Source organism: Sminthopsis crassicaudata, chromosome 5, assembly GCF_048593235.1.
Source record: "Sminthopsis crassicaudata isolate SCR6 chromosome 5, ASM4859323v1, whole genome shotgun sequence".
Classification (NCBI taxonomy): domain Eukaryota; kingdom Metazoa; phylum Chordata; class Mammalia; order Dasyuromorphia; family Dasyuridae; genus Sminthopsis; species Sminthopsis crassicaudata.
Window position 1 is genome coordinate 61,725,952 of NC_133621.1, and position 25,278 is coordinate 61,751,229.

General features: G+C 35.9%; 1 protein-coding gene across 1 annotated transcript in view; it reads left to right on the plus strand.

The window, feature by feature from the left end:
• Positions 1–6,246: 6,246 nt before the first annotated feature.
• GPR158 (G protein-coupled receptor 158) overlaps positions 6,247–25,278 on the plus strand; it is a 386,759-nt gene continuing 367,727 nt past the window's right edge. Inside the window, exon 1 of the mRNA XM_074266961.1 lies at positions 6,247–7,556. Coding sequence (XP_074123062.1) covers positions 6,676–7,556 — 881 coding nt within the window. The 5' untranslated portion in view covers positions 6,247–6,675. The remainder of the gene's footprint in view (positions 7,557–25,278) is intronic.

A 25,278-nucleotide genomic window follows, 5' to 3' on the forward strand; every position in this document is an offset into this window, starting at 1 on the left:
TTTTGAAAGTGAAAGATCAGAACTTCTTTGCCAATATTTTCATTTCATTCAATTTTATTTTCCCCTACTCATAGTAAGACTTTATATTTCCCAGATCTTTTTTTTCCTTGCACTTCAGAGTACTTTTCCATCACTCTAGAGGGACAAGGGTGATGATCTCCATTTTGCAGATGGAAAAACTGAGACATAAATAGGTTGTGTGATTTGCTCAAGGCAATTCAGAGTCAGCATCAAGGATGGGAATAGAAACTGGCTCTTTTAATTTCTTTTCCTGTATTGTAATGACAGGCTGTGCTGTCTCTCTTGTGAGTTATATTCCCTTACTCAGTGCTTTAAATGGGGGCTGTGCCAGCTGTCATTTTGTTTCCCCACATCCAGTATTGCTCAAACCAATGTTAATATTCATTATTTGATTACAGTCGCATCAAGAAAGTTCAAGGTTGACAACAAACACATTTAGTCAATTTTGGATTATTTGGTTTGCAGATTATTGTGTCTTTAGCATAATGGAAAGTTAGAGCTGGAGGGACCATAGAGATTATGCAGAATGGCTCCTTAAATTTACAGAGGAGGGAATGGATGCTCAGAGAGATGAAGAGATTTCCCCACACATTTGGTGAATAGCTTTAATGGATACTAAACCCAGTTCTCTTGACCTTAATTTGGCACCATTTCCATTACCCTACATAATTTTTTTCCTTTTGTGAAATTTTTCTACTCTTTAGTAAAGTCAGAATGTTTTAAAATAGCATGTTTATTTTTATAACTTAACTATATAAACAGAGAAAAATATAATGTTGGCAGCAGCTATCATTGGTTTATCTGACCCTCAGTCTAGTTGAAGACTTTGACTTCCTCTTAATTCTTCCCACCTAAATACACACAAGCATCACCTCTTCCAATTTATAGTCATCACTACATTGAAATTATATCATTATAATGTCCTCTCACTTCCTTACATATTATTATTCTACCAACAGAAAATGTATATATATAGAAAATTTACATTAACTTTCCAGGTTATATTACCAGACATATTATGTAGTACTTTAAAATTTGCGAAGTACTTTCTATTTTTCTGGAGCAGCATTATGGGGCCCATTAAATAAGTAACAGTAGATATGTTAGTATCCCCATTTTGCAGATAAGGAAATGAAGGCTGAGAGAAATTATATAACTTGTCTATTGTATCAGACCTAGTAAATATTAGGGACAGGCTCTAAATATAACTTTTCTTTGTCTATAAATTATCTTCTCTTATATCCTGTGTTAATAGAAAATTCTTTAATCCACAATTTGTGGTTAAATACACTGAGGTGGAGAATTATTGGGGACTACCCAATAGTTATCTCTTTTTGATGAGAAAATGGAGATAGAAACTTCAAGTTGCTTACCCAAAATCATGAAGCTTATTTGTGATGGAGCTGGCATAAGAACTCAAGCATATGCTGAGCATAGAACATGTTAGTATTATATTATATCTTACTTTTAAATTCTACTTTTTGGTGTACTTTTAAAGCTGTTGAGAATGTTTTAGGTTTTAAAAAGTTAGCTATACCACATCAAGGAATGTATAAAACAAAAGTTACTGTTTATATGAGTAAATAAATGTCACATTTTTATGTGATAAAATGAAAAAAAAGTAAATTTTGCCTTTATTGGTAACATGTTTATTATTAAGTATGTATATTATTATGCATACATATACATATGTATGTGTTGCAAAGATTTAAATAAATGAAAAAATAGATTAGGCATATGAACCTTAGAAATACAAACCTATTAAATAAGCTTTCTATAGCTATGAAAACATAATTACAGTATAGTTTAGAAAATTAGATACTCTTCTTTAGTCTGACAACCCTTCTGAAATACCAAGAAAACATTTCTACTTGGTATTTCTAATATGAGAATATGTTTTTTTTAACATATGAGTCTCATATGTATCACTTTCAAGTTAAACAGGGTTTTTTTTGAGAGAATATTTTACAAGTATAAACACTAAGTTTTGAATGCTCTGTCTAACATTTTTCTGGCCTGGAAAATGATGTGAAATTGGTAATTCCATCTTTGCTTTTATTTGAAAATGTAACTTTAGAGAATTCTGAAGATCAATCACTTTAAAATATATATATATGTAAGCTCCACTCTCTTTTCTGCCTTCAGACTTCCAAGAAGAGAAAAACAGACTCAAATTTCCAAGCACAGTTTTAAAGGTTGGTTTAATTATTTATCTGCCCTTTCTTTCTTCTTTTGGGGTAACCATCCCTGTTCCTAACTAAAACTTCTAATTTCTTATCTATCATTTATAGAAGAGGGGTCAATTTATATTCTGCCAGCTGTATATCACTTTGCAAAACTTCTTAGTTTGACAGGAACCAGATTTAAGTATAATCAGAAAATATTTAAATAAAAATATAATACAATATAAGGTAAATTTGTGGTTTTCTACATCACTGTACTATTGGTAGGGATAATTTCAATTTGACACTGCTGACTTATAGGAACTTCTTTCTTATGGAAAATATCATGTGGAAACATTAACAGTAGTTCAAATTTATATATTTTTACAAGATTTATAAAACTCCCCCCCCCATAATAACCCTGTTAGATTGCATAGACACATTTTCTAGATGAGGAAACGGAGAGTCAGAGAGACTAAGTGACTTTCCTATAGCCATACATCATAAAGTATCTGACTCAGGACTTAAAAGAATTTGATAGTTTTAAGGGACCTAAGTGGTCATTTAGATCAATGCAAGTACAACTATATACTACTATATACTACTATACTATACTATACTATACTATACTATACTATACTAGAACTCTATACTACTACTATACTATACTAGAAAACTACTATAACTATTATAACATATTAGAAAAGTAGTTAACTACTGCCTTCTTGAGGACTCCCAAGAAAAGGGTTTGCCATTTGTTGTCATCTCTATGCAGATGATTCTCAAGTCTATTATATATAGCCTTCACCTCTTTTCTAACTTTCAGATTTACATCTTCCTTAAATGCTTCTTGAAATCTAAGATTGGCTATAACATAGATATCTTATAATCAACATGTCCAAAACAAAACAGGAGAACTTATGAAAATACACAGGATCTTATTATAGGATAGGTCTAAGTATGTATCCCCTCCCCCATTCAATAAAATTTAGTATCTCCCTATTCCTTTAATAACCTAGCCCCTTCCTGTGTTATCAGTTTTCTTCCATAGTACTTCATTTTATATATTCTATGACCCAGTGACACAACAGTCTCCTTGCACTTTCTCTCAACTACATGTATTTTCATTAGTTCTCCTCTAAAACTTCCTTTAAAACTTCTTTCAGATCCTATCCCCTGCAAGAAGCCTTTACGGATCCACCTTAATGGCAGTTTTCCTAATGTTGTATCCAGTTTATCTTGTATTTGTACATAGTTGTTTGTGTGTTGTATTTCCCATTAGATTATGAGCTCCTTGTGTTTTTTTTTTTTCTTGTGTGTTTTGCCTTTCTTTATATCCCCAGCCTTTAGCACAGTATCTGGCACTAGTTGCTTGACTTGTTGACCTCAAGATAACCCATTTCATATTTAGATAGATCTAATTGTTTAGATTTTTAGTTTTTTTCTGACATTAAATATGAAACCATATTTTACCCATTGCTGCTGTTTTTATTTCTGAGGTCAAATAGAACAACTCTCATTCTTCCTTTATATGACAATCCTTCAAATATTTGCATCCAGTTATCATGTCCTTCCTTAAATCTTTTTTTCTCCAGGCTAAATATACTTAGCTCCAAATAATGGCAAGGACTCAAAGACTAACCATTCTAGCTGCCCTCCTCAGGATATTCCAGCCTGACACTTCACTGACTAGAGTTGAATACAATACTTTAGATGAGGTTCAATTACCTCCCTATTCCTAGGAGTTATTCTTTTCTTTGTGTAGCCCAAGACTAAATTAGCTTTTTTAGTTGCTCCCTCATACTGATGAAACATATTGAGTTTGCAGTCCATTGAAACTCTCCATATCTTTTTCAAAACAACTGGTATCTATATCTCCTCTATCACATGCATCTGAAGTTATCCCTCCTGACATGGTGTTATCTACAAATTTTATATATATGCCAATCATATATTTATACAAGTCATTGATTAAAATGTCAAACAGCCCAGGGCCAAACACGGATCTTTTGGATACTTTACTGAAGAGCTACTGTCATGCTGGCAATGAATATTTAATAACTACTCTTGACTCAAATTTAGGACATTGACTCCAAGTCTGCCACTCCACCACATTATCTAGGACCATAGTTAGAGATGGAAATGACATTAAAGGTCACCTAGACTAATCCTCTCATTTTGTAGTTGAGAAAACTGACACCTAGAGATATGTGACTTACCAAGGTTATACAGGTGGTAGGTAGCCCGAGTCCAGATTAAAATCCAGGATCCTTGATTCCAAATTTAGAGCTCCTTCCATTACATCACATTATATCCCACTCTTATGTAGCATTTGTGACAACTATTGACATTGTTGAATATGAGAATAGATCCAAAAAATCTGAAATAGTTTTAGAAATGATTTTATTATGGCATCTAATAGAGGAGAGCAAGTCAGAAAGGAAATGTAGCTATTTCCAAATTCTGGAAGATTTACATTATATAGGATTTTTGCAAAGGTTTCTTAAACAGGAACTCCATGTATGCAGTGAAGCAGTTTTGCTGAGAGGGCAGTCTGAAAACATAGATTGAGGTAGATATTATTAGCTGGAACCCAAAATAGAAGTTTGAGGTGGTCTCCTCTAGACTTCCGGGTGTGGTAAGCCAAAACAAGAATGTTTTGAGTGGATTTGGGGCATGGAAGAATTAGAATTACCTTGTAGCCATTCCTGTTGTCCCTAGAAAGTTACTGGGGTCAAGGGACATTCCAGGTGTGGAAGAATCTTTAATCATATAAGATTGGACTCAAACAGTATAATTTTAGCAGCATAATAAATCATTTCCCTCATAACACAATGCCTCTTTTTATGCTGTTTCGAGGATAACTATCCTGCCTTGCAACTTCTTTTCTGCCTGTGCTATCCTCAATCCCTTGTCTAAGAATTTTCAGTTTTTCAGTTTTGCCAGCAGATGTCTCCATCACTCCCTCATATTTAGGAACAGCCGCAGAAAGAAGTTGTTTTTATTTTTTAATCAAAACTAAGGAAGATGATTTAATAATTTGCCTAAAATGAGCAGATGAACTGGAAACTGTTTTCCCTCTTTTTTTGAGGCAGAAATGCAAACCTACTTATTCTTCCCCTCTAAGTCCCTAGACATACCCCAGAGCAAAAAAAAAAAAAAAAAAAAAAAAATTAACTGAATATAGGAAATATCGACATTATCCTCCAAACTAGGTTTACTTAGTAAACTGCAAAAGCTCTGTTGTTTCCCCTATGATACCACATCTTTTGCTATTCTTCCTATTCCTCCTCCTCCTCCACCACCTCCTTCTCATCCTCCTCCTCTTCTTTTTCTTTCTCTCTTCTTCCTCCTCCTCTTTTCCCCCTTTTCTCCTCCCTCTCTTCCTTTTACTCCTCTTCCACTTCCTTGTCTTCTTTCCCCTCCTTCCCTTCTTCCTCCTGTCTTCCACTTTCTTCTCTCCTTTCCCCTCCTCCCATCCTTTTCGTTTCCCTGTTTCCCCTCCTCCGCAGCCGCCTCTGTATTCCTCTGGGTTCAGCACTGGACAGCTCTCTATTCCTTCCCGGTAAAAGGAAGCTTGATGATTGACAGATGAATCGACCATTTAGGGAGCGAGATGACTGAATGCCGATCTACACGGACCCTCTGAGCGCTAATGAGGGGTTGGTTGTGGCCAAGCTGTCTAGTTAACGAACTCCGGCCCCCGGCCCCGCCACCCCCGGCCCAGACTGGAGAGAGGGAAGAAAGTGTTTCCTTGGTCAATCCTCAATACTTTTAACCAGCCACTTAAGCATCCTCTCCCCCGCCCCCGACTCCTTTCCTCCCAAATTCCCCTCCTCCCTCCCCCCCCCCCCCCCGCTTTTCTCTCTTCAAAATATATTTTTGCTTCTTCAGGTTCCCTTGCAGTGCCCCCACCCCCCAACTCCGTGTGTGTGTGTGTGTGTGTGTGTGTGTGTGTGTGTGTTTCTGTGCGCGCGCAATCAGAGCCTCCGTGGGAAGTGAATGAGGAGGAGCTTGAGTTGGGGAGGGGGGTGAAGAGGGGAGAACCTGCCACTGGTTAGATGATGGAGCGGCGCTTGCAGGCGGCAGCAGCAGAAGCATCTCGTTAACACACCTCAATGAAAACGGCAGTGGAAACGGATGGGGATAAAGACGTAAGCAGGCTAACTATAGCTGCCGTGTAGCGAGATGGGATGTAACCTGCTCAGATCAAGGCTGCGAGGTGCGTAATCCCCAGGGCTAGCCTATTGTGGAGAGGAGATCGCAGTCAGCATTGCCACAGGTGACTTGGTTTCCTGCTTACAGTTGCTTTGAGATCCAGGCTATTTTAAAAAATTCTTATTTTTAAAATCTCCACCTCCTCCCCTTGATACCATCTGTAGAAGGAAGAAGACTAACAATAGTAATACTATTACGATTATTAATAAAAAAAAAAATTGAAAAGTGACTTCCCATCACCTCTACTCCCCTCACTCCGAGACAGCCAAGAGACATGGTTTACCCCTTACTCCTCTGCCTCCTGCTTGCTCAGCTGGGATTGGAAGCCGCGGGTTCCAGCCGTGACCCACCAGGGCGCCTGGAAGCCCACAGAGAGAGGACCCTTAGAGGGAAACAGCATGGTCATCAGTCCGCCCGAGTCTCAGACTCTTCGACTCTCTGGAGCCGGTCCATCGACAGCACCATCTTGGCGCAGAAACTCTCCGAGGAGGTGCCCGCGGACGTGGCCTCTTACCTTTACACTGGGGACTCCCATGAACTGAAGCGAACCAATTGCTCCGGCCGCTTGGAGCTGGCAGCCGGCCTGCCGGGGAAGTCCCCCGCTATGGTCAGCCCGCACCCCTCCTTGCACGGGGCGATGGACACGCTTATCTACGCCACCAACTTCCTCAACATGATCAATAAGTCACTAGAGCAGAACTTGCAGGACGACCTGGAGTGGTACCAGGCGCTGATCCTAAGCGTCTTTGAAGATGAGCCCAGCATCTCCCGGGCAGCCATTACTTTCAGCACCGAGTCGCTGTCCTCTTCGGCCCCCCAGGTCTTCCTTCAGGCCACTCGCGGGGAGGGTCGCATCCTCCTACAGAACCTGTCCTCCTCTGCTCACTACTCGGCCAACGCCACCCTGGAGACTGAATGGCTTCACGGCCTGAGGCGCAAATGGAGGCCCCATTTTCACCGCCGAGGCTCCAACCAGGGGGCCCGGGGTCTGGGCCACAGCTGGAGGTTCCGGGACAGCTCAGGGGGGGAAAAGAGTCAGATCAGGTGGTCTCTGCCGTACCTGGAGTGCGAGAACGGGAGTTACAAACCTGGCTGGTTGGTCACTCTCTCCGCCGCTTTCTACCGGTTCCAGCCTAATGTGGTTCCCGAATTCAGGTAGGAAGAGGAAGCAGAGAAACACATACACACACACACACATACACGCGCACGCACACACAAGCACACACCAAGCAGCATATTGATGTGTATGTGTGCGTGTGCGTGTGTTTATGTGAGTGTGTTCATGCGCGCGCGCCTGCGCGTGTAAGGGGGTGCTACTATGGTTCTGTTACCCTGACTTATTCTAGGGACTGGGTGGGGGACTCTTCATGTAAGCATGGGAGAGCGGAGAGGATGCCCTCTTCCCCACTTGTAAACGCTAACTACTCAAGAAAAAAAAAATCTTTCATTTTCACCTACTCTGGGAAGAAAATACGGGGTTACTCCATCTCTTCTCAATTGGGTCGGGTTTTTTGGGGGGTAGGGGGGTTGAATTGAGGAGTTGTGATCAAACGCTGATTTCCTCAGTCCAGGAAACTGCATAGAACCCCTGGGAGAGAGTTTTTGGTATCCCAAAAGTGGCGGGGACTGGGGAAAGAGAAGGCGAGTTTCTTGTCTTCGTCACTCCCAAGTCTGTAACCTCTGCCTCCTTTCAGTGTGAATAGTTTGACTCTGGCCGACGTGTTATTGGCCGGGTAGCAGAGAGTATAACTAGCAAAGGCACAGTTCCCTTCAAGATTTCGTTAAGGGCAGCAAGCACAGGCAATAGATTCTGGGCTAGAGAGAACATCATTGTCTACTTAGTGGACCACCTCCCAGCTCTTAGCCCAGACCTGTTGTTACCTTATCTCTCTGATGCTTAAAAGACTAAACCTTCGCACCTGCTTTTGGCAGCTCTCTAAGTTAGCTCGGGATGGAAAGAATCTGGCTGGATTTGGAAGATTTAAATGTTGTGGGAAGAGAGTCGTCATTCTAAAACTGTGGAGTTTGATGATAATATGAAATCAGAAAAATAATTGATTACTTCGGAAGGGCTGACCTTAAATGACCCTATCTTGGAACTGCCCCTTCTGAAGGGAGGAGTGAGGACAGTTGAAAAAGGGCTGAAGTAGGAAATTCCAGGAGAAATCTGGAGTGTGACCCTCTCCCAGTTCCTCAGACTTTATATATGGAGATTCTTGAGTTTCCAGAATCTTGGGATTCTTACTTTGTTTCTTTTTTCTTTTTTTTAACAGATAACCACCACATTTATTATTATTATTATTATTATTATTATTTTATTATTATTATGACTCTCTCTCTGACTGAGAGCATAAAAGAGCAGGCAGCTAAGCTGACAAAGAGGAGACAGTAGGATATAATGATGGAAGACTTGGTTTGGAAGAGGTCTTTGCTCTAGTCTGGGACTTAGTTATGAGCTTGCTGTGGAACCTTAAGAGGCCTTATGTATACAGTTAGGGGCTTATTTTGTAGGAACCCTTTTCTTTCTAGGTGATAGTACTAGAAAAGAAAAGAAAATCAGATTTCCTTTCTCTGACCTATGCAGATTTTTTGGTTTTATGTTTTGCTTTCTGTTTCTCTGTTTCCCTTTTTCCTCCTTCTCTCTTTTTCATCCTGAAAACTTCTCCCTCTCTCCCCAGTCCTTTACTACTAGAAGGGATTATCTGTTTGCCTCTTGATTATTGCACTGATCCTATTAGGAAGAGCTGTCAAATTCCTTGCTATCTAATTTACTTGGAGGAATAAAGATTAGTTAGGTACTGTGAGTTCCTAGGATCTGTAGCTTGTAGGAGAATGATTTTCTAAAGCATCCAAAGCAAAGGAATCTCAGGAATTCTTGAATTGGGATGAAACTTTTGTACTCAAAAGAATTTTATAAAGAATTTCTATGCTAAAGAGATACAGGCCTTGTATCTTGGATCTCTGAAAGACAAACCCATTCACACCTGCTTTTGATGGCACTCACAGTTACAGATTATAGTTTATTAAATTATAGATCTTTTGCGAAGCATTTGTATTGAAAAGGTTTTAGAGCTCTAGGCAAATATCCCTGGAATCTTTAATTAGCCAAGATCTAAAGCTTAGAAAGCCAAAGGCCCCACGTAAGAAAACAGAATACATTTGTCACCATTCTCTTGCTTGGGTCCAAAGGTCAGTTTCTGAAAACAGGGGACCTGCTGATTAAAAAAAACAAAAACAAAAACAAAAACAAAAAACGTGAAACAGGTCAAATTTAAGTAGAAGTTAGCCAGCAGGGGTCATCCAAGTAACAGAACAAGATACTTCTTTCCTCTTAGACCCTTAAACTCCTACTCTATGATTTCCAAAGGTTGATGGGGGTGGAGTTTTGATACATAGCCAAAGCACCTTTCCATGGATAAATGTAACCTGAACAGTTTAAATACTCTGTTCAATTCTCAAGCATCTTTTAGGGGAATAAGAGATGAGAAACAATTAATAGAACTAAAAATAGACATTTGTTTTATATACTTAAGGCAATATTTACATGAGACTCATTTTCTTTTTTGATCTCAACACTCATAAAAGGAAGAGTCATTTCAAACTCTTAGTCATCTAATGTGGGCTTTTCTTTTTCTTTCTTTTTTTGCTCTTCTTTAAAATAACAGATATAAACACAAAAATAATACATTGAGACACAAATGAATCATTTCTTGGAAACTAGAAGATTAGTCAAGACATTATGTTAAAATAAAGAGTATTTTGGAACTCAGTGATTTGAAAAAAATCTTATAATGAAAAATCTATTGATAAATGATATTTAGTGAAGGAAAACCCAACAAATTATCTCTTAAGCTTTAACTCTCACTTGATAGTTCAGAATATTTTTTCTTTATTTAGAAGTTTCAGTCACTGAACCATGCTATTTGTAAAAGAACTAAATTTATAACATTAAATCTTATAATAAACTAGAAAAATTACTCAATTGCTATTAATATTTCTATTTAATTGCTATAGAATATTTCAAATAATTTTTATCTCCTTTTTAATATAAATGACAGAAGTATATTAAAGTTCAAAATTCATTTTAGAACATAGATGAAAAACAGACATTAATTTCCCATCTTTTTTTCATTCCATAAATTTGCATGCAATTCCATTCAACTAAATATTTCTTGATTCATTGATTATGGACAGATGATATAACACATTTAAATTCATTTCAGCAAAAATTAATTGAACACTTATTATGTTGAAAGCCCCGGGCTAGAAGCAGTAAATATAGGAAGAGAGATTTAAAATGAATATAGTTCTCAGCATAATCTTACAGTGTATATAATAATAATAGGTGGCATTTATATATAGGCCTTTTAAAATTTCAAAGTACTTTATAAACATCTCATTTCATCCTCACAATCACATTGGGAGGTAGGTGTTATTAGTATGCCCATTTTTCTGATGGGGAAACTGAGATAGACAGTGGCCTACTAAGTATCTGAATCTGGATTTGAACTTGGTTTTCCTGAACCAGGTTTAATGTTCTATCCATTTCGCCACCTGACTATTATTAATAATAATGGAGTGCTCCTTCCTTTGATCCTCTTTTGATTCTTTAGATAAAACCATAGATCTAGAACTTGAGAGGATTTTAAGTACCATCTGGTCCTACCTCTTTTATAGTTGAGGAAATTGGGATCCAGGGAGGTTCAATGACTTGCCCATTTTTGCACAAGAGAAGATTATAAGCTGCCATTTGATAGTAGAAGAACAGTGGGACAAAATTAGTTATTGAATCTAACTTCTTCCTGGATTATGATAAATTGGTGAGGCAATTTAGTTTTTTCCAGACAATATTCAAAAATCAATAATAGGATTTAGGGTTAAGAATACATTTTTTACCCTAAGAAACTTGAACATAAATATTAGATCATGTCTAGTTGAATCAATAAGCAATTTTTGGATAGATAGTAGGACCATTTGAAAAACAATTTTCTGTATGTGTCATTTCAAAATCCTATATGACACTAAATAGTATCTTTCTGAAGGTAAAAGACACAAGCAAGATATTATCTGAAATCAGTTGTCAAACTTTGGAAGAAAATTTGTTGCTCATGAGTCACAATTATCATAAAATTCTAGAATTGTGATATCTTTTTCATGTTTAATTTAAATCTTTCCTAGTATAATTTCCATTTAAGTTCTCCTTTCCCTCTCACCACATTCCTCTATCAGTGAAGATGAAGATTAATGGTCAGCATTATCCTTATACCAATTATATGTTCACAGATTTCCAGACAGTTAAATTATTCTCAATTGTTACAATCAGGTCTAGAACATGAAATGTATTGCCTGGAGGAGGTAACGGTGACAAGATACACATATCATACCAACATAGAGAGTAAATGGCAGCTGAATGTCAGACTGGTATGGATTGACTTTTATTTAGGTGACTTACAAGAAGAAATATTAACAATAATGTCTATAAAAAAGTTTTGGTTTCTATCTCATCATGATGTGATTTAAGAACTTACTACCTCTCGAGCCATTTGATACTTATTGAAGGAGAGCAATTTCCTCTGCGGAAAAGATACCCTAAGCAAAGCATATCCTAGGATCCCAATGTTGGCTGTTTCCTGTGATCTTGGGGTGGATGGCTGATGGCTCCTTAAACACCTAGTCTATGGAAAACCCCAATGGGGTAAAAAAGAAATCTTGACTAACCTGTTCCTTTTGAATTATAGCTTCAGAGGTCTTCAGAGTGACCTTATAATTGCATCCTATATTTCCTCTTGTTCTTTTTTACACATCTTTTTTCTTTTGTTTTCATTTGATCCTGGTAATGTTTGATTTGTTTGTATAAAAGTAATAACAAATAACTAATTCATGTGAATGGCTGACATTTTTGCCCATTGTTATAGAAATCTTATTTGTGTTTGTAATATCAGTTTCTCAAATCACTTGCTCACAACTTAGATATTGACTTACCACATTGAGATGTGTTCATAAGGAAGTTATGTCCTTTTCTTCTTGGATCTCTCTAAATATGGTTGACCTGTGTTTATAGTGAGAAAAATAGATGAATTACTATTTAGGATGATCCAACAATGGGGTTATCATTTCCTTGAGGTTCTCTCAGAATTTTCATAGAAAAAATTTTGAATTGCCTTAACTTTCTTATCTTAAAAAAAACTCTCACATTTTCAGCCATTTTGATTTGTTTTCTGATTTTCAGCAGCTAGGACAATGTGTTATTGTGCCATTTACAAGAATAAACATTTGAAAATAAAAATAGAATGTGTATTTCAGCTATTTAGGAGCCCTCATGAATAAATGTTTCAATTCATACTTAAAAAATGTCATCTGTCCTTGGGTTTTAATTCAACAACTTTGAATTGAGAAGAAATTTAGAAAGATGAACCTGTCTACAACTATTATTTGGCTGCTTACTAAAGGATCACCCTATTTTTTTCTTCATGAAAACATTGAGCCTAGCTAACATCTTTAAAAACAGACAACATTGGATTAGGTGACTACTAATAGAATCAAACATTCCACTTAAAAATAAAAATATTCAGTCAGAGCAGATAAAATCTCAGGTTTTATATCTGAAAAGTCAGATGAAATGTTCTTAGGGCCAACACAAAGTTGCTGCCTCATAGAATTCTAATCTAAGGACTATAACAAACAGCTAATCCCTTCCTCAAGATAATTGTATAAATATTTTGGGGATGCCTTAACTTTCTTATCTTTAAAAAAAGGCTATTACATTTTCAGTCAATTTGATAGGTTTTCTGATTTCCAAAGATTATTATTATTATTTTTTACTCAGAAGATGGAACAATGTATTATCTTAGTTTTTGCTGAAACAAGCATTTGGAAGTAGAAATGGAATTTCCAAAATGGAGAAATTTTATTTGAGGAGTATAGGTTTTTCCACTGGAGAAGGAATTGGAGTTCTTGCTTATTTGATTTTATAGTTTCAACTGCCAGAAAAGCCCATACTACTTTCAGCTTTGGAAAGCTAGCTGAGTCTGCTGTGCTCTTTTTCAGGGTTTTAAGGATTTCTCATTTTAAGTCCAACAGCACTATTAAATCCAAACTATTCTACATTTTAATATGACATTATAATACACAGAGATGCCAAGAAGCAGTTGCTGCAATTATTTTTTAGACCAATGTGTCTTTAGTATGAGAATGCTGATGACTTTTTCCACTACAGAAACGGGTAGGTCCAATATGCTGCCTCTTTTCAGTCCTGGGATGGTATTTGTATGATTTTTTAAGCAGAATAGCTACATAATACATTGGGATCATCATAACACCAATAGAAAAACTACCATCATCTGAAAAGAGGCAACTTAGTCATAATGAGAATAACTCTGCTGTAAATAGCCTTATTAGGTACTGATTGGATACAATTCTGACATTTTCTTTGAGCAATGATTCCTTTATCTTTTAGTCTTTTCCTTTCCTCTCCTCTCCTTTTCCTCTCTTCCACTTTTTTTTCTTTACTCTTGCTAACATTTTCTATGTATGCTTTTTTTATTCAGTTAAATACTCACAAATCCAACAGTTCTTCCTTGATAAATTGAATTATGTAGTAAAACTTTAGCTAATTAGAATACTCTGAAAAAATGGGTGTTCAGGTAAATTCGGGTTAATAGAAATCCTCATTGATTTCATATAAAAAAAGTTTTTGTTGAATTAATTTATAAATAATTCATTCTTTCTTTTATTCACCAATTTGTGAATTTCTCTGTCTCTTTCTTGATCTCTTTCTGCTCTGAATCTGTCTCTGTCTCTCTTTTCTCTCTTCCTCTCACACCCAAGCTGGAAGCACAATGGTTTCTTACTGCCTCATTGTAATTAGCAAAGGAGCTTTAATCTATTAAAGTTATCCCCTTACTAGTTCAAACCTTCTTTAGGTCATTTGAGTCACTATATAAATGCTTAACTTCATGTGGACAATTGAAGGCATCAGCTCACTGAAACTCAAACCTCTCAGATTAAGAAATCTACCAACTTCAATAGCAAGGATTACAGGTGTACTTTATGATGCTTAACAGCAAACTTTTTTTTTAAATTTAATTCATTTGTAATATTCTGAACTTAACAAGCACCAGATAAAATGAGCATGTCTACATGTATCCACAGATTTACACTAAGAATAGATGAATTTTCCTTGTAAATATTCAACATATTCTATGTATTACTTTCAAATCTGTCTTTTCTGTGCTTCCGACTAAAATTCTGTTCTTTTCTGTGCATGTGTAACTCTACTAGCAAGGCACTGTGAAATAGTAGACAGGGAGCTGGTTTCAAGTTCCATCTCTGATACAAAATGCTTATGTAATCCTGGGTAAATCACATACCCAGTGCCTCAGGTATCTCTAAAAACTTTATTTATTTATTTTGTGAGGCAATTGGGGTTAAGCCACTTGTCCAGAGATAAACATAACTAGTAAATGTTAAGTATTAAGTTTCTGAGGCTAAATTTTGAACTCAGGTCCTACTGATTTTGGGGCTAGTGCTTTATCCATTGTTCCATCTAGTTGCCCCATCTCTGAAAACTTTAAATTGAAGAAAAGGTGCCAAAGTGAAGTTCTTCTTTGGGAACTCTTTAAACGGATGAAATCATAGGACCATTAAAAAACAACAACAATAATGACAAAACTTTATTCCTGGAGGAAGCACAGTGTAAAGTAAAAAAAATCAAATAGATTTGACAATGGTTTGATATATAAGATATATAGGAAATTGAAAGAAATATATAAGACCAAAGACCATTTTCCAATAAAAACCAGTATAGTTGAATATAGGAGGCCATGGAAGGCACTTAAAAATCAGGTCCTGGAGCAGCACTTTCAGAATGGAAAGATTATGGATTTTGGAAGAAAAGATTTCAAAGGACTCACAGAAAGAATAGAAAAGAACTCTAGCTGAGTCCATGAGTAGGAGCTAATGTTTTCATTCTGTTCTGAGACTGTGGGCAAATCACTTAACTTCTCAGTGCTCCAGGCAATCCTCCAAAATGATACATCAACAAAGCAGTTGCTGATATACATCAGTAGCAGTTCTTCTCTGGAAGTTCTATACAAATGGAAAATCATGTCCTCTCCCTTTTCCCAATGCACAATAAAGACTTATACTTGGATTTTAATAAATCAGTTTCAAAAGTACAGACTGAGTAGATGGGTCTTACTGAGTAGATGGGTCTAGTGGAGATAGACTGAGGATTTTAGTGAAATGTATGCTCAGCAACAGGATTTTGATGGCTTCTAAGAAAGCTAATGTTATATTATGCTTCATTGAGAAATAATGTCCAGGACTAGGGAAATGACAACTTCATTATATTCTGTCCTGGTTCTGGGTGATCATTTGATTAGCTAATGCTTTATGTAATTGCTGTGATTCATATTATGTCAAGGGGCCATTAATGGATGAATTCCTAATAGCAGAAGGAATACTAAATTATGGACCAAGGCTCTGCATGAGATTAGATTCATTTATTGCTTCTTATACACCAAAAACCTTTAGTCCAATAGTCATTCATGAAGATTGTTTTTCTCAGTGCAAGAAATAATTGTTAGACAGTATATCATAATGATGAGTCACAACCTCTTGAAAATTATTAGTTTGTTAAAAATTCGATCATTTCATCCCTTTGTAACTTTTACTAAAAGACTTACTGCACATTTTGCCACTTCCTCCCTCTCTTTAACCTCTTATACATTGTAGCTTCTTTGAAGTCAGCATTACATAACTGGGAAGAAATGGATAAGGATAGGTCTTTCAGCCAGCTAGCCACCCATCTGAGATGAAGTTTTCTGAGGATAGCAAATGTTGTATCAAGGTCAAGTCGTCCAAAAGACAAATTCAGAAAGGCTATTGATGACCTCAGCTACCAGTATTCTGGATATTAGAATCTCTCACAAGATTTTCATGTCAGATTAAGAATAAGACTGATAAATGTTAGAAACAAGGTATGTATATATATATATATATAATTTTTGCTGAGGCAACTGGGGTTGAATGATTTGTCCAGCATCACCCAGTTAGGAAGTGTTAAGTGTCTGAGGTCAGATTTGAACTCAGGTCTTTCTGACTTCAGGGCTGGTGCTCTATCCATTGTACCACCTAGCTGCCCCTCAATATCTCAATATGTCCTTTTAAAAAAGCTTGCTAGAATGTAAGTAAAATGTGATTTGGGTTTATTTTCAGTTTTTGGTGGTTTGGTAGTAAAGTTCATTTAGAGTACATTTATTGCCAGCTATTGGAGTATAGTCAAGAGAGATCAAACACTTCTTCAATATGACTCTCAAAACTGACATCTAGTCAGACCTTTTTTTGAGGACTATTTACAATTCCACTCACTGTATTTTTAGAACTATTGACCTTTATTTCTTAGAACAGAGTCCTTGTTTCTTGTTACATGTGCAATGATGTATAAAGATTCATCTGAATCATAAGACAGATATTAATATATGCTTTAATTTCTATCTATTTTCCCTGTCTCTTTCTCTTTGTTTCTATCTCTTTATCTCTCTCTTTGAGTGTGGTCCAATAAGGTGCATTTAATGTGCTAGGTAGAACATGAATATTAAGAAATCAGATTTTAGGGGATGAAGGGAAATCAGTAGGAAGGACCACATTGAGGAGCTGGTCCAAGGGACATAAAAGTCCCTTTGAAAGAATGGGGTTAGTAGTACCAGATAGTTAGACTAGCTGGCTGCCTGTAATTGTGTGTGATTATAGGATACCATGAAGCCTCCTTACTGCCCAACACTACCTAAAAACTCCACCTTGAAAATCCTATCTTGGAAATACAGACAATCTTTAAACAACAATTAAATGTTAAATTATAAGTATTTTTGGGACAAGTAATATACTTATACCAAGGTATAAGCTCTAATAGATGATATTAGCTCCTCTCAAGGGAAGCTGATTTTTAGTGGGGATAAGTCAGATAAGAATGAATAAGAATCAGTATAATACAGTGGAAAAACCACTAACTTTACCAGAGACCATGGGTTCAAATCAACCTTTGACTATGTGACCTCAGAAAGTGAATGTGACCTCATTTGTTAAATGAAAATAGATGGCCTTTAAGATCCTATCTAGGATATGCAACAGAAGAGTCATTGGGAATGGGAAAAAGGAGCCCAGGGAAAGGTATCTAGTTGCCTAAAGTTAATCTTTGCTGAGTTTATAACTTTATTGATAAGAATATAATAAAAGAACACAAAGACACATATGAATCTGATTTTTAAAAAAATGATCATAAAGATAAGATAGTTTAGTGACTAAATGAATTATATGAAAAATTGAAATAAATGGGAGAGTCATAAAAAACTAAGAGATAATAATAATATGCTAAAACATGTATAAGAACTTTTAGGTTTATGAAGTAGGACCTTAACAATTTTATATTATGAATTAAATTGGATAAATATTGTTGTGCTATTGATTATTCATGTCCAACTCTTCATGACCCTATTTTGAGTTTTATTGACAAATATACTAGAGTAATTTTTCATTTCCTTCTTCAGCTCATTTTACAGATGAGGAAACCAAGGCAAACAGAGTTAAAGTTATTGTTGAAGTTATATATTGAAATATTTTTTTATTGATGAGAAGATAGAGAAGATACCACAGTTAGTCACTATTGGAGCTAGGATTTGAACTCAAATTTCATTTTTCCTAATCCTGTGTTTTTTCTACCATAGTTTATAAATTAATTACCTATTCAAGAAACTGAAGCCTTTTATAACTAAATCAGAAAAATATGTGAAAGTAGAGGGTGGAGGTGGAACCTGTCCAGTTTTGAGTCTCAGCTTTTCTAAAATATTGGGATAGTAGAGCATAAAAACTAGCTGTGCCTCTAACAGGGGTCAGCAAACTCTAGTCCCTGGGCCAAATCTGTCTCTCTGTTCTTGTACTGTGACAGATTTTTCCTTCTGACTACCATTTACTAGACACTCAACCAAGTTATTAAATCTATTTTATCCAATTCTAATTTGAAAACCATTTTTAGGAACAGAGATCTAAAATATTGAAGGGAATTTAGAGATCATTATAATCCAGTTGACCACCCATGTTATACAGATAAGGAAAATGAGCTTCAAGAAACTGGAAACTGAGTGGATGCCCATCAATTAGGGAATGGCTGAGTAAGTTATAGATATGAATGTTATGGAATATTATTGTTCTATAAGAAATGATCAGCAGGATGATGTCAGAAAGGCTCAGAGAGACTTACTAATGCTAAGTGAAGTGAGCAGAACTAGGAAATCATTGTACATGGCAACATCAATATTATATGATGATTAATTGTGATGAACATGACTCTTTCCAACAAAGAGATGATTGATGCCAGTTCTAATGAGCTTGTGATAAAGAGAGCCATCTACACCCAGAAAGAGACTGTGAGAACTGAATGTGGATCACAACATAGCATTTTCACTCTTTTTGATGTTGTTCACTTGCATTTTGTTTTCTTACTTATTTTCTTTCCTTTTTGATCTGATTTTTCTTGTGCAAAAAGAGAATTGTATAAATATATTTATACATATTGGATTGAACATATATTTTAACATGTATAACATATATTGGATTGCTTGGCATCTAAGGAGCGGGTGAAGGAAGGAGGGGAAAATTTGAAACACAAGGCTATGTATGCAAGGGTCAATGTTGAAAAATTATCTGTGCATATGTTTTGAACATAAAAAGCTTTAATAAAAAGGAAATTGAGCCTCATAGAGGGGAAGTAACCAATCCAAACTCATCTAATAGATAAGTTTTCAAAGGCAAGTGACTTGACTCCAAATCTAGGGCCCTTTTCACTGCTCTATATACCTCTCATTTCAGATCACTGTTTCTGGACTCCAAATTCAATCATACCAATGAAAATTTTACCCTGAACAATTTTCTCCTAAACTATATTTCTTAAGCATTCCTGAACATTGAGATTTTACTGTGCTTAAAATAAGCTTTTTTTTTTTTTAAATACAGCTTTTAAAAATTATTCTTGGTAACTCTTAGTTTTTCAAAATATGTAGGCTTTTTTTTTACAAAAGATTTTTATTTTCAAAATCCATGCAAAGATAATTTTCAGCATTCATCCTTGAAAAATCTTGTGTCCCAAAATTTTCTCCCTTTCTTGCTCCCACCCCTCCCTTGGACAGCAAGTAATCCAATATAGGCTAAACGTGCAAATTCTTTTAAACATTTCCACTTTTATCATGCTGCACATTGAAAATCAGATCAAAAATGAAGAAAAAAAGCAAACAGACAACAGCAAAAAAGGTGAAAATACCGTGTTATGGTCCACCTTCAGTTCCCATAGTCCTCTCTCTCTGGTTACAGATGGCACTCTCCATCACAAATCTATTGGAATTGGCCTGAATTACTTCTTGCTACAAAGAGCCCAGTCCATTGAAGTTGATCATCACGTAGTTTTGTTGTTGCTGTATACAATGTTCTCTTGGTTCCATTTATTTCACTCAGCATCAGTTCATGTAAGTCTCTCCAGGTCTCTCTGTTTATTTATCAGATCTGTTTATATCCTCTAACCATTTATCAATTGGAGAATGGCTTGTGGTCTTATAAATTTGAGTCAATTATCTATTGATTTTAGAAATTAGACCTTTATCAGAGCTGCTGGATATTAATCCCCTCCAGTTTACTGCTTCCCTTCTAATCTTGAGTGCATTCATTTTATTTATACAAAATGTTTTTAATGTAATGTAACCAAAATTATCCATTTTGCTTTTTATAATGTTCTCTAGTTCTTCTTTGGCCATAAATTCTTTCCTTTTCCACAAATTTGAGATGTAGACTATCCCTTGTTCTGCTAATTTGCTTTTAGTATCACTCTTAATGTCGAATCATGAATCCATTTTGATCTTTTCTTTATATAGGGTGTTAGGTGCGGTTAATGCCTAGTTTCTGCCATACTATTTTCCAATTTTGTCAAATAATGAGTACAGTTTGTAGGCTTAAATGCTAAAATGGATCTTAGAAGTCTAGTTCAATTGTTTCATTTTACAGATTGGTACATTGAAGCTCAGAGACACAAAGGTCTTTGTTTGCCCAAGGTCATACAGGTTGTAGATAATTTGAGTACAAATCCTCTGACTTATTATTAGATTGCACCTGGATCTCATTGTTTTACACTTCAGATTGTCATATAGATTATGTATATCTTCTTAAAGAAGACTGGGCTAGATTTCCAAAAAGCCTTCTAAGAACATGAAGCCAGACAGAAAGTGTTTGTCAGTGTGTGAAGTGTTGGCAAGTATCTTTGGACCAGAGTGTTGAAAGGTGACCTGGGGGGAAAGAGTTTCTTTATGTTTGAGAACATGATGCAATCAAATTTTTCAAGATCTTTTTGATTAGGAAATGGGAAGAATAGAGCTTATAATTCATTTCACTATAGAGATATATTGCCATGTTTAAAACTAGCAAACTAGACACTAGGTTGGGAAAACAAACTTAAATGGATTCCTGGCAGTGTCCTTTGAAGAAGACTAGGTGCCAAAAAAGAGAAAAAAAGAGGAGATAACTTTCATAATGACCTCCCCCTTAAACTGGACTTTATTATGAGGTAAAATTCCCTTATGATGACATTCTGTAACAGGAATATATCATACTTAATTCAGAAGAACTTATTGTTTGTACAAATGCATTACAATTGAATGTGACCCCATGGACCTTAAAAAAGCATTGAATGTCACCATTAAAAAACAAGGAAAAACCTCCAAAATATTTCTAATCTTAATAAGAACTAATTTCCAATGGGAAAAACCATATTTGGTTTCCAGATAGTCTCTAATTACCATTAGTACTATTGTTAACTTATCACTCAGATTATAGTTTGGATTCAGCTAAGCTCTACTGAAAACTTGGGTGAGTATCAACTTGACACCATGTTGATAAACCAACTTCTCTTAGACTGTTGACATTTGAATTTTTGTTGCTAGTTTCCAGGTACCATTATTAGTCTAGAGGATGAGGTTTTTAGGTTTATTTCTAATTGCTGTATTATTAGTGGATAAAGTAGGAAAGAAACCCTATCCTATCCAAGATCATAGCAAACAGAAGTCGGAGAAAACATATATAGGAGAATATATTCCAGACCATGCAGGTTGAAAGAATCCTTCCATTGGGAATAAGATATCACAACTCTCACCAACTCTATCCTACCCCTTACACAGTTTTAGGCAACTGATCTCCACTAATTAGGAATGAAGTCCTATTACCAATGGATTTTGAGATTCAAGTTATAGTTACTATTAGTGATATTACTTTAATTCAATTAATGAAGCATTTAATAAATCCAGGAACTGTTGTATGTGTCATTTTACCTATGATTTTCTAGTATAACCTTGGCACATTTATAACTTAGTAGACAAGTCTTACAAGAGTTTTCTGAAGCTCAGACAGATTGCAATTTGTTCATAGTCTTATAGTAATAAGTCATAAGAGGCATCATATAAACCCAGGTCTTCCCCTTTCCAAGTCCAGCTTACCCAGGTCCAGCTTACCCAGGTCATCTTGCTCTAATACTTTACTTTTCTTCTTAAAACAGATTAGAAATTAACAAATACTATAATTCTATTTGATAATATGCATACTATAAATATATATATATATATATATATATGTATATAATATGGCATTATTCTTTGGAAGATTGGATTTGTCATTATTATTAATAATAACAGTTACTTGAATACCAAGATAGTAATGGGGAATTCCACATGGTAAAATGGTAAAATGTCAGAGTCTATTCTGTTTGCCTTATTCTTATCAAATGTCATGTCTTCAAATGGAAATTCAAAAGGAGAATGCTAAATAACTTTTGCTCCAAATCTCCAACAGGTGAGGAATATTCCTCAAGAAATTAGAGGAAGGGTGAAGGAAAAGAAGTTTTGGGCTTTCTATTTTAGAATGTCTGAGTTGGAGAAGATGGCAGAAGAGAGATTGAGTGGGTCTGCTTAGTGGGATCCACAGTGAGTATATAGGCAGCAAAAAATTTCCCTTCCAAGATAGGATCACACAAACATCTACCCAACAGTCATATCCAGAGAGAATGAGTTTAGTTTTCATCTAAAATGACTTCTGTTTGCCAAAGTTCAAGGTTTGTACGTAGAAAAGGTTGGTTGGGTAAGAGAGCAAAAAAGGAGTTTATCTGATTAGAGATAATGAGATTATCTGATTCTGTTTTTGGAAATAATTCTGCTTTATAAGTTGGGGGTAGAGGGGTAGCTAAGTGGCACAGTGGATAGAGCACCAGCCCTGAAGTCAGGAGGGCCCCAGTTCATATCTGGCTTCAGACAACTTAACACTTCCTACTTGGGTGACCCTGGGCAAGTCACTTAACCCCAATTGTCTCAGCAAAAATAAAATAAAACAAAATAAACAAACAAACAAACAAACAAAAAACACAAGACAGATAAATAATAAATAAATAAATTGGGAGTATAAATCCTTCACTAATATGGCTTTTAGTTTCTCTTTCTTTTTTCCTTTAGACATTTCCTTTTTTCTCCTCCTGGTAGAGTCAATCCTTAATCAATTTACAGTGTTGGGGGTATGTGATACGTTCAGGGAAAATTAGTACCCTTGGTGTGAGGGCTGCCAAGCTCTTTACAAGACTGCTTTCCACCTTTGATGTCCACTTGATCCACTTAACTCTAATCTAATCCATAGCTCCAAGAAACTGTAGAATGTCATCCCGGCAAACCATTTTGGCAGATAGGGTAAACTAGGTTGAGGATAATCCAGGGGTCTCAAACTCTTCAGTGAGTTAGGTAGGGGTTTCTATCCTCAGGTGGAAATGGGTGGATAAGAACAGTGTTGGGGATGGGTGTGGTTCTTTTTTTGTTTGTTTGTTTGTTTTTATAATATTATCCCTTGTATTCATTTTTCCAAATTATTCCCTCCCTCCCCTAGATGGCAGGCAATCAGTGGGTGTGGTTCTTAACCTGGGATCCATGAACCCTTCCTTACACAAGGAGTCTTTGGAAAGATTTCAGGGGATCTTTGAACTTGGATGGAAAAATTACATCTTCAATTCAATAGAATTATTTTCCTTTGCAAACATGTGAATTTTCTTTTATGAACTTAAAAGCATTATTTTGAGAAGTCAGAAACAAGAAAAAGGTTAAGAACTTTTTTTAGCTATAACCAGGCTTAAGGGTCCCAGTCTTTAATTATTTCTATTCACAAAAAAAAAGCTTTTGAATAGAATCAAATGCTTATCTTGTTTATGGTATGGTTCTAGGCTCCTGAAAAAATTTAAAGGAGGACTTTGCTTTTATTGGGTTTACAATCAGGTTAGGAGATGGGGAATACTGAAGTCCTCATGGTTTGGTAATTGTCTCCCATGATTGGTATTGATTAAATTCCAGGAGCACTTTTGATTGGCAGGCCCTATTCAATGTACTGGTAAACTTGTGGAGTGCTAGGTTTGGAGTTTAGAATCAGGGAAATCAGGAACCAGGAACCAGGGAAATTAGGAACCTGCCTGCCTCTAGCACAGATTAGCTCTGTGACTGGCAAGCTATAACTCCTCAAGTAAAGAAAGTAAGTTACTGTTTCCCCATGCACGCAGTGCAATGGACACAAACATTGGGTATTGCCCATCAGATCATACACTTTTCTTTCTCCCCTATTTCTACCACATGGAGCAGGAGTTGAAATACAAAAACATTAAGAATTGGCTATGGACATGTTTCCTCACATGTCACGATTGTTAAAACACATAGCTATAAGGAGATGGCTCAATGAATTTTTGCCTTCTTGCATTTAAGAATAGAGGTCTGTTTTTTTTTTTTTAATTTTCTTTCCAGAGTCCTTGCATGCTGCATCTGAAGCATGGACCAAGCCCCCCTCCCCAACCAAAACAACAATAACAAACAAACAAACAAAACAGGCAAAAGGATCAGTCTCATATAAGTAGACTTCATGAGTCAGGCAAAATGTTCCTTCTAAGCCAGAGCAAAATTGAGAAACATAGGGGACATGAACTATCAAAGTGGTTATAATATATCAGGGATATATTATAATCTTGGGGTCACTGACTAAATGCTAGAAGAGATATTAGATTTATTAATGACTCATTAATTGGTTTAAAATGTATAATTTCTTAAAAATCAAACCACAGTCTTAGGTAAAGACAGGTAAGATTATTCCATATAGAAAAAGAACCCCGAACATGCATACATTGCCATAGTAGCTGCGGTGAATGAAATCATAGGAACTCAGATTGGGAGAGGACCCGAGAGGCAATGTAGACCAGCCTGTAATGGAACAGGAATTCCCTTGGAAACATCCAACAAATAGCCATCCAGCTTCTACTTGAAATCTAATGAAGGGCAACTTATTTTTTCCCCCAGAGGATTCAGAAGCTTAGGAAGAGAAGGGGATGTAAAAAGGAGAAAGAGATTAAACATAAGTCCCTCCACCAGAAGAAAAAAAAATACACCAAATTCCTATTGTCTCATTTTTCTTCGAGTTTTTCATTTCACTTTGCCATAATGCCTGAAAATTCTTCTAATTCAAGATTCTGGGTGGTCTAGTGGGATAGAATGCTGGACTCAGAGTCAGGAAAATGAGTTTAATTCATCTTACATACTTTGTACTACAAGTTGGGTGATATGAGGCAGTCACTTAATCTTTACCTACCTCACTTTCCTGAATCCACAAAATAATAGCACCTTCTTCCAGAGATAGTATAAGATTACACATATACACACATATAGAAATACACTCATGTATCTATGCATATATTAAAGTATATATACATATGAGTTTGTTATTACTTTGTAAACCTTAAAGGGCTACATAAAACGTTTGCTATTATTAAAACTTGTGG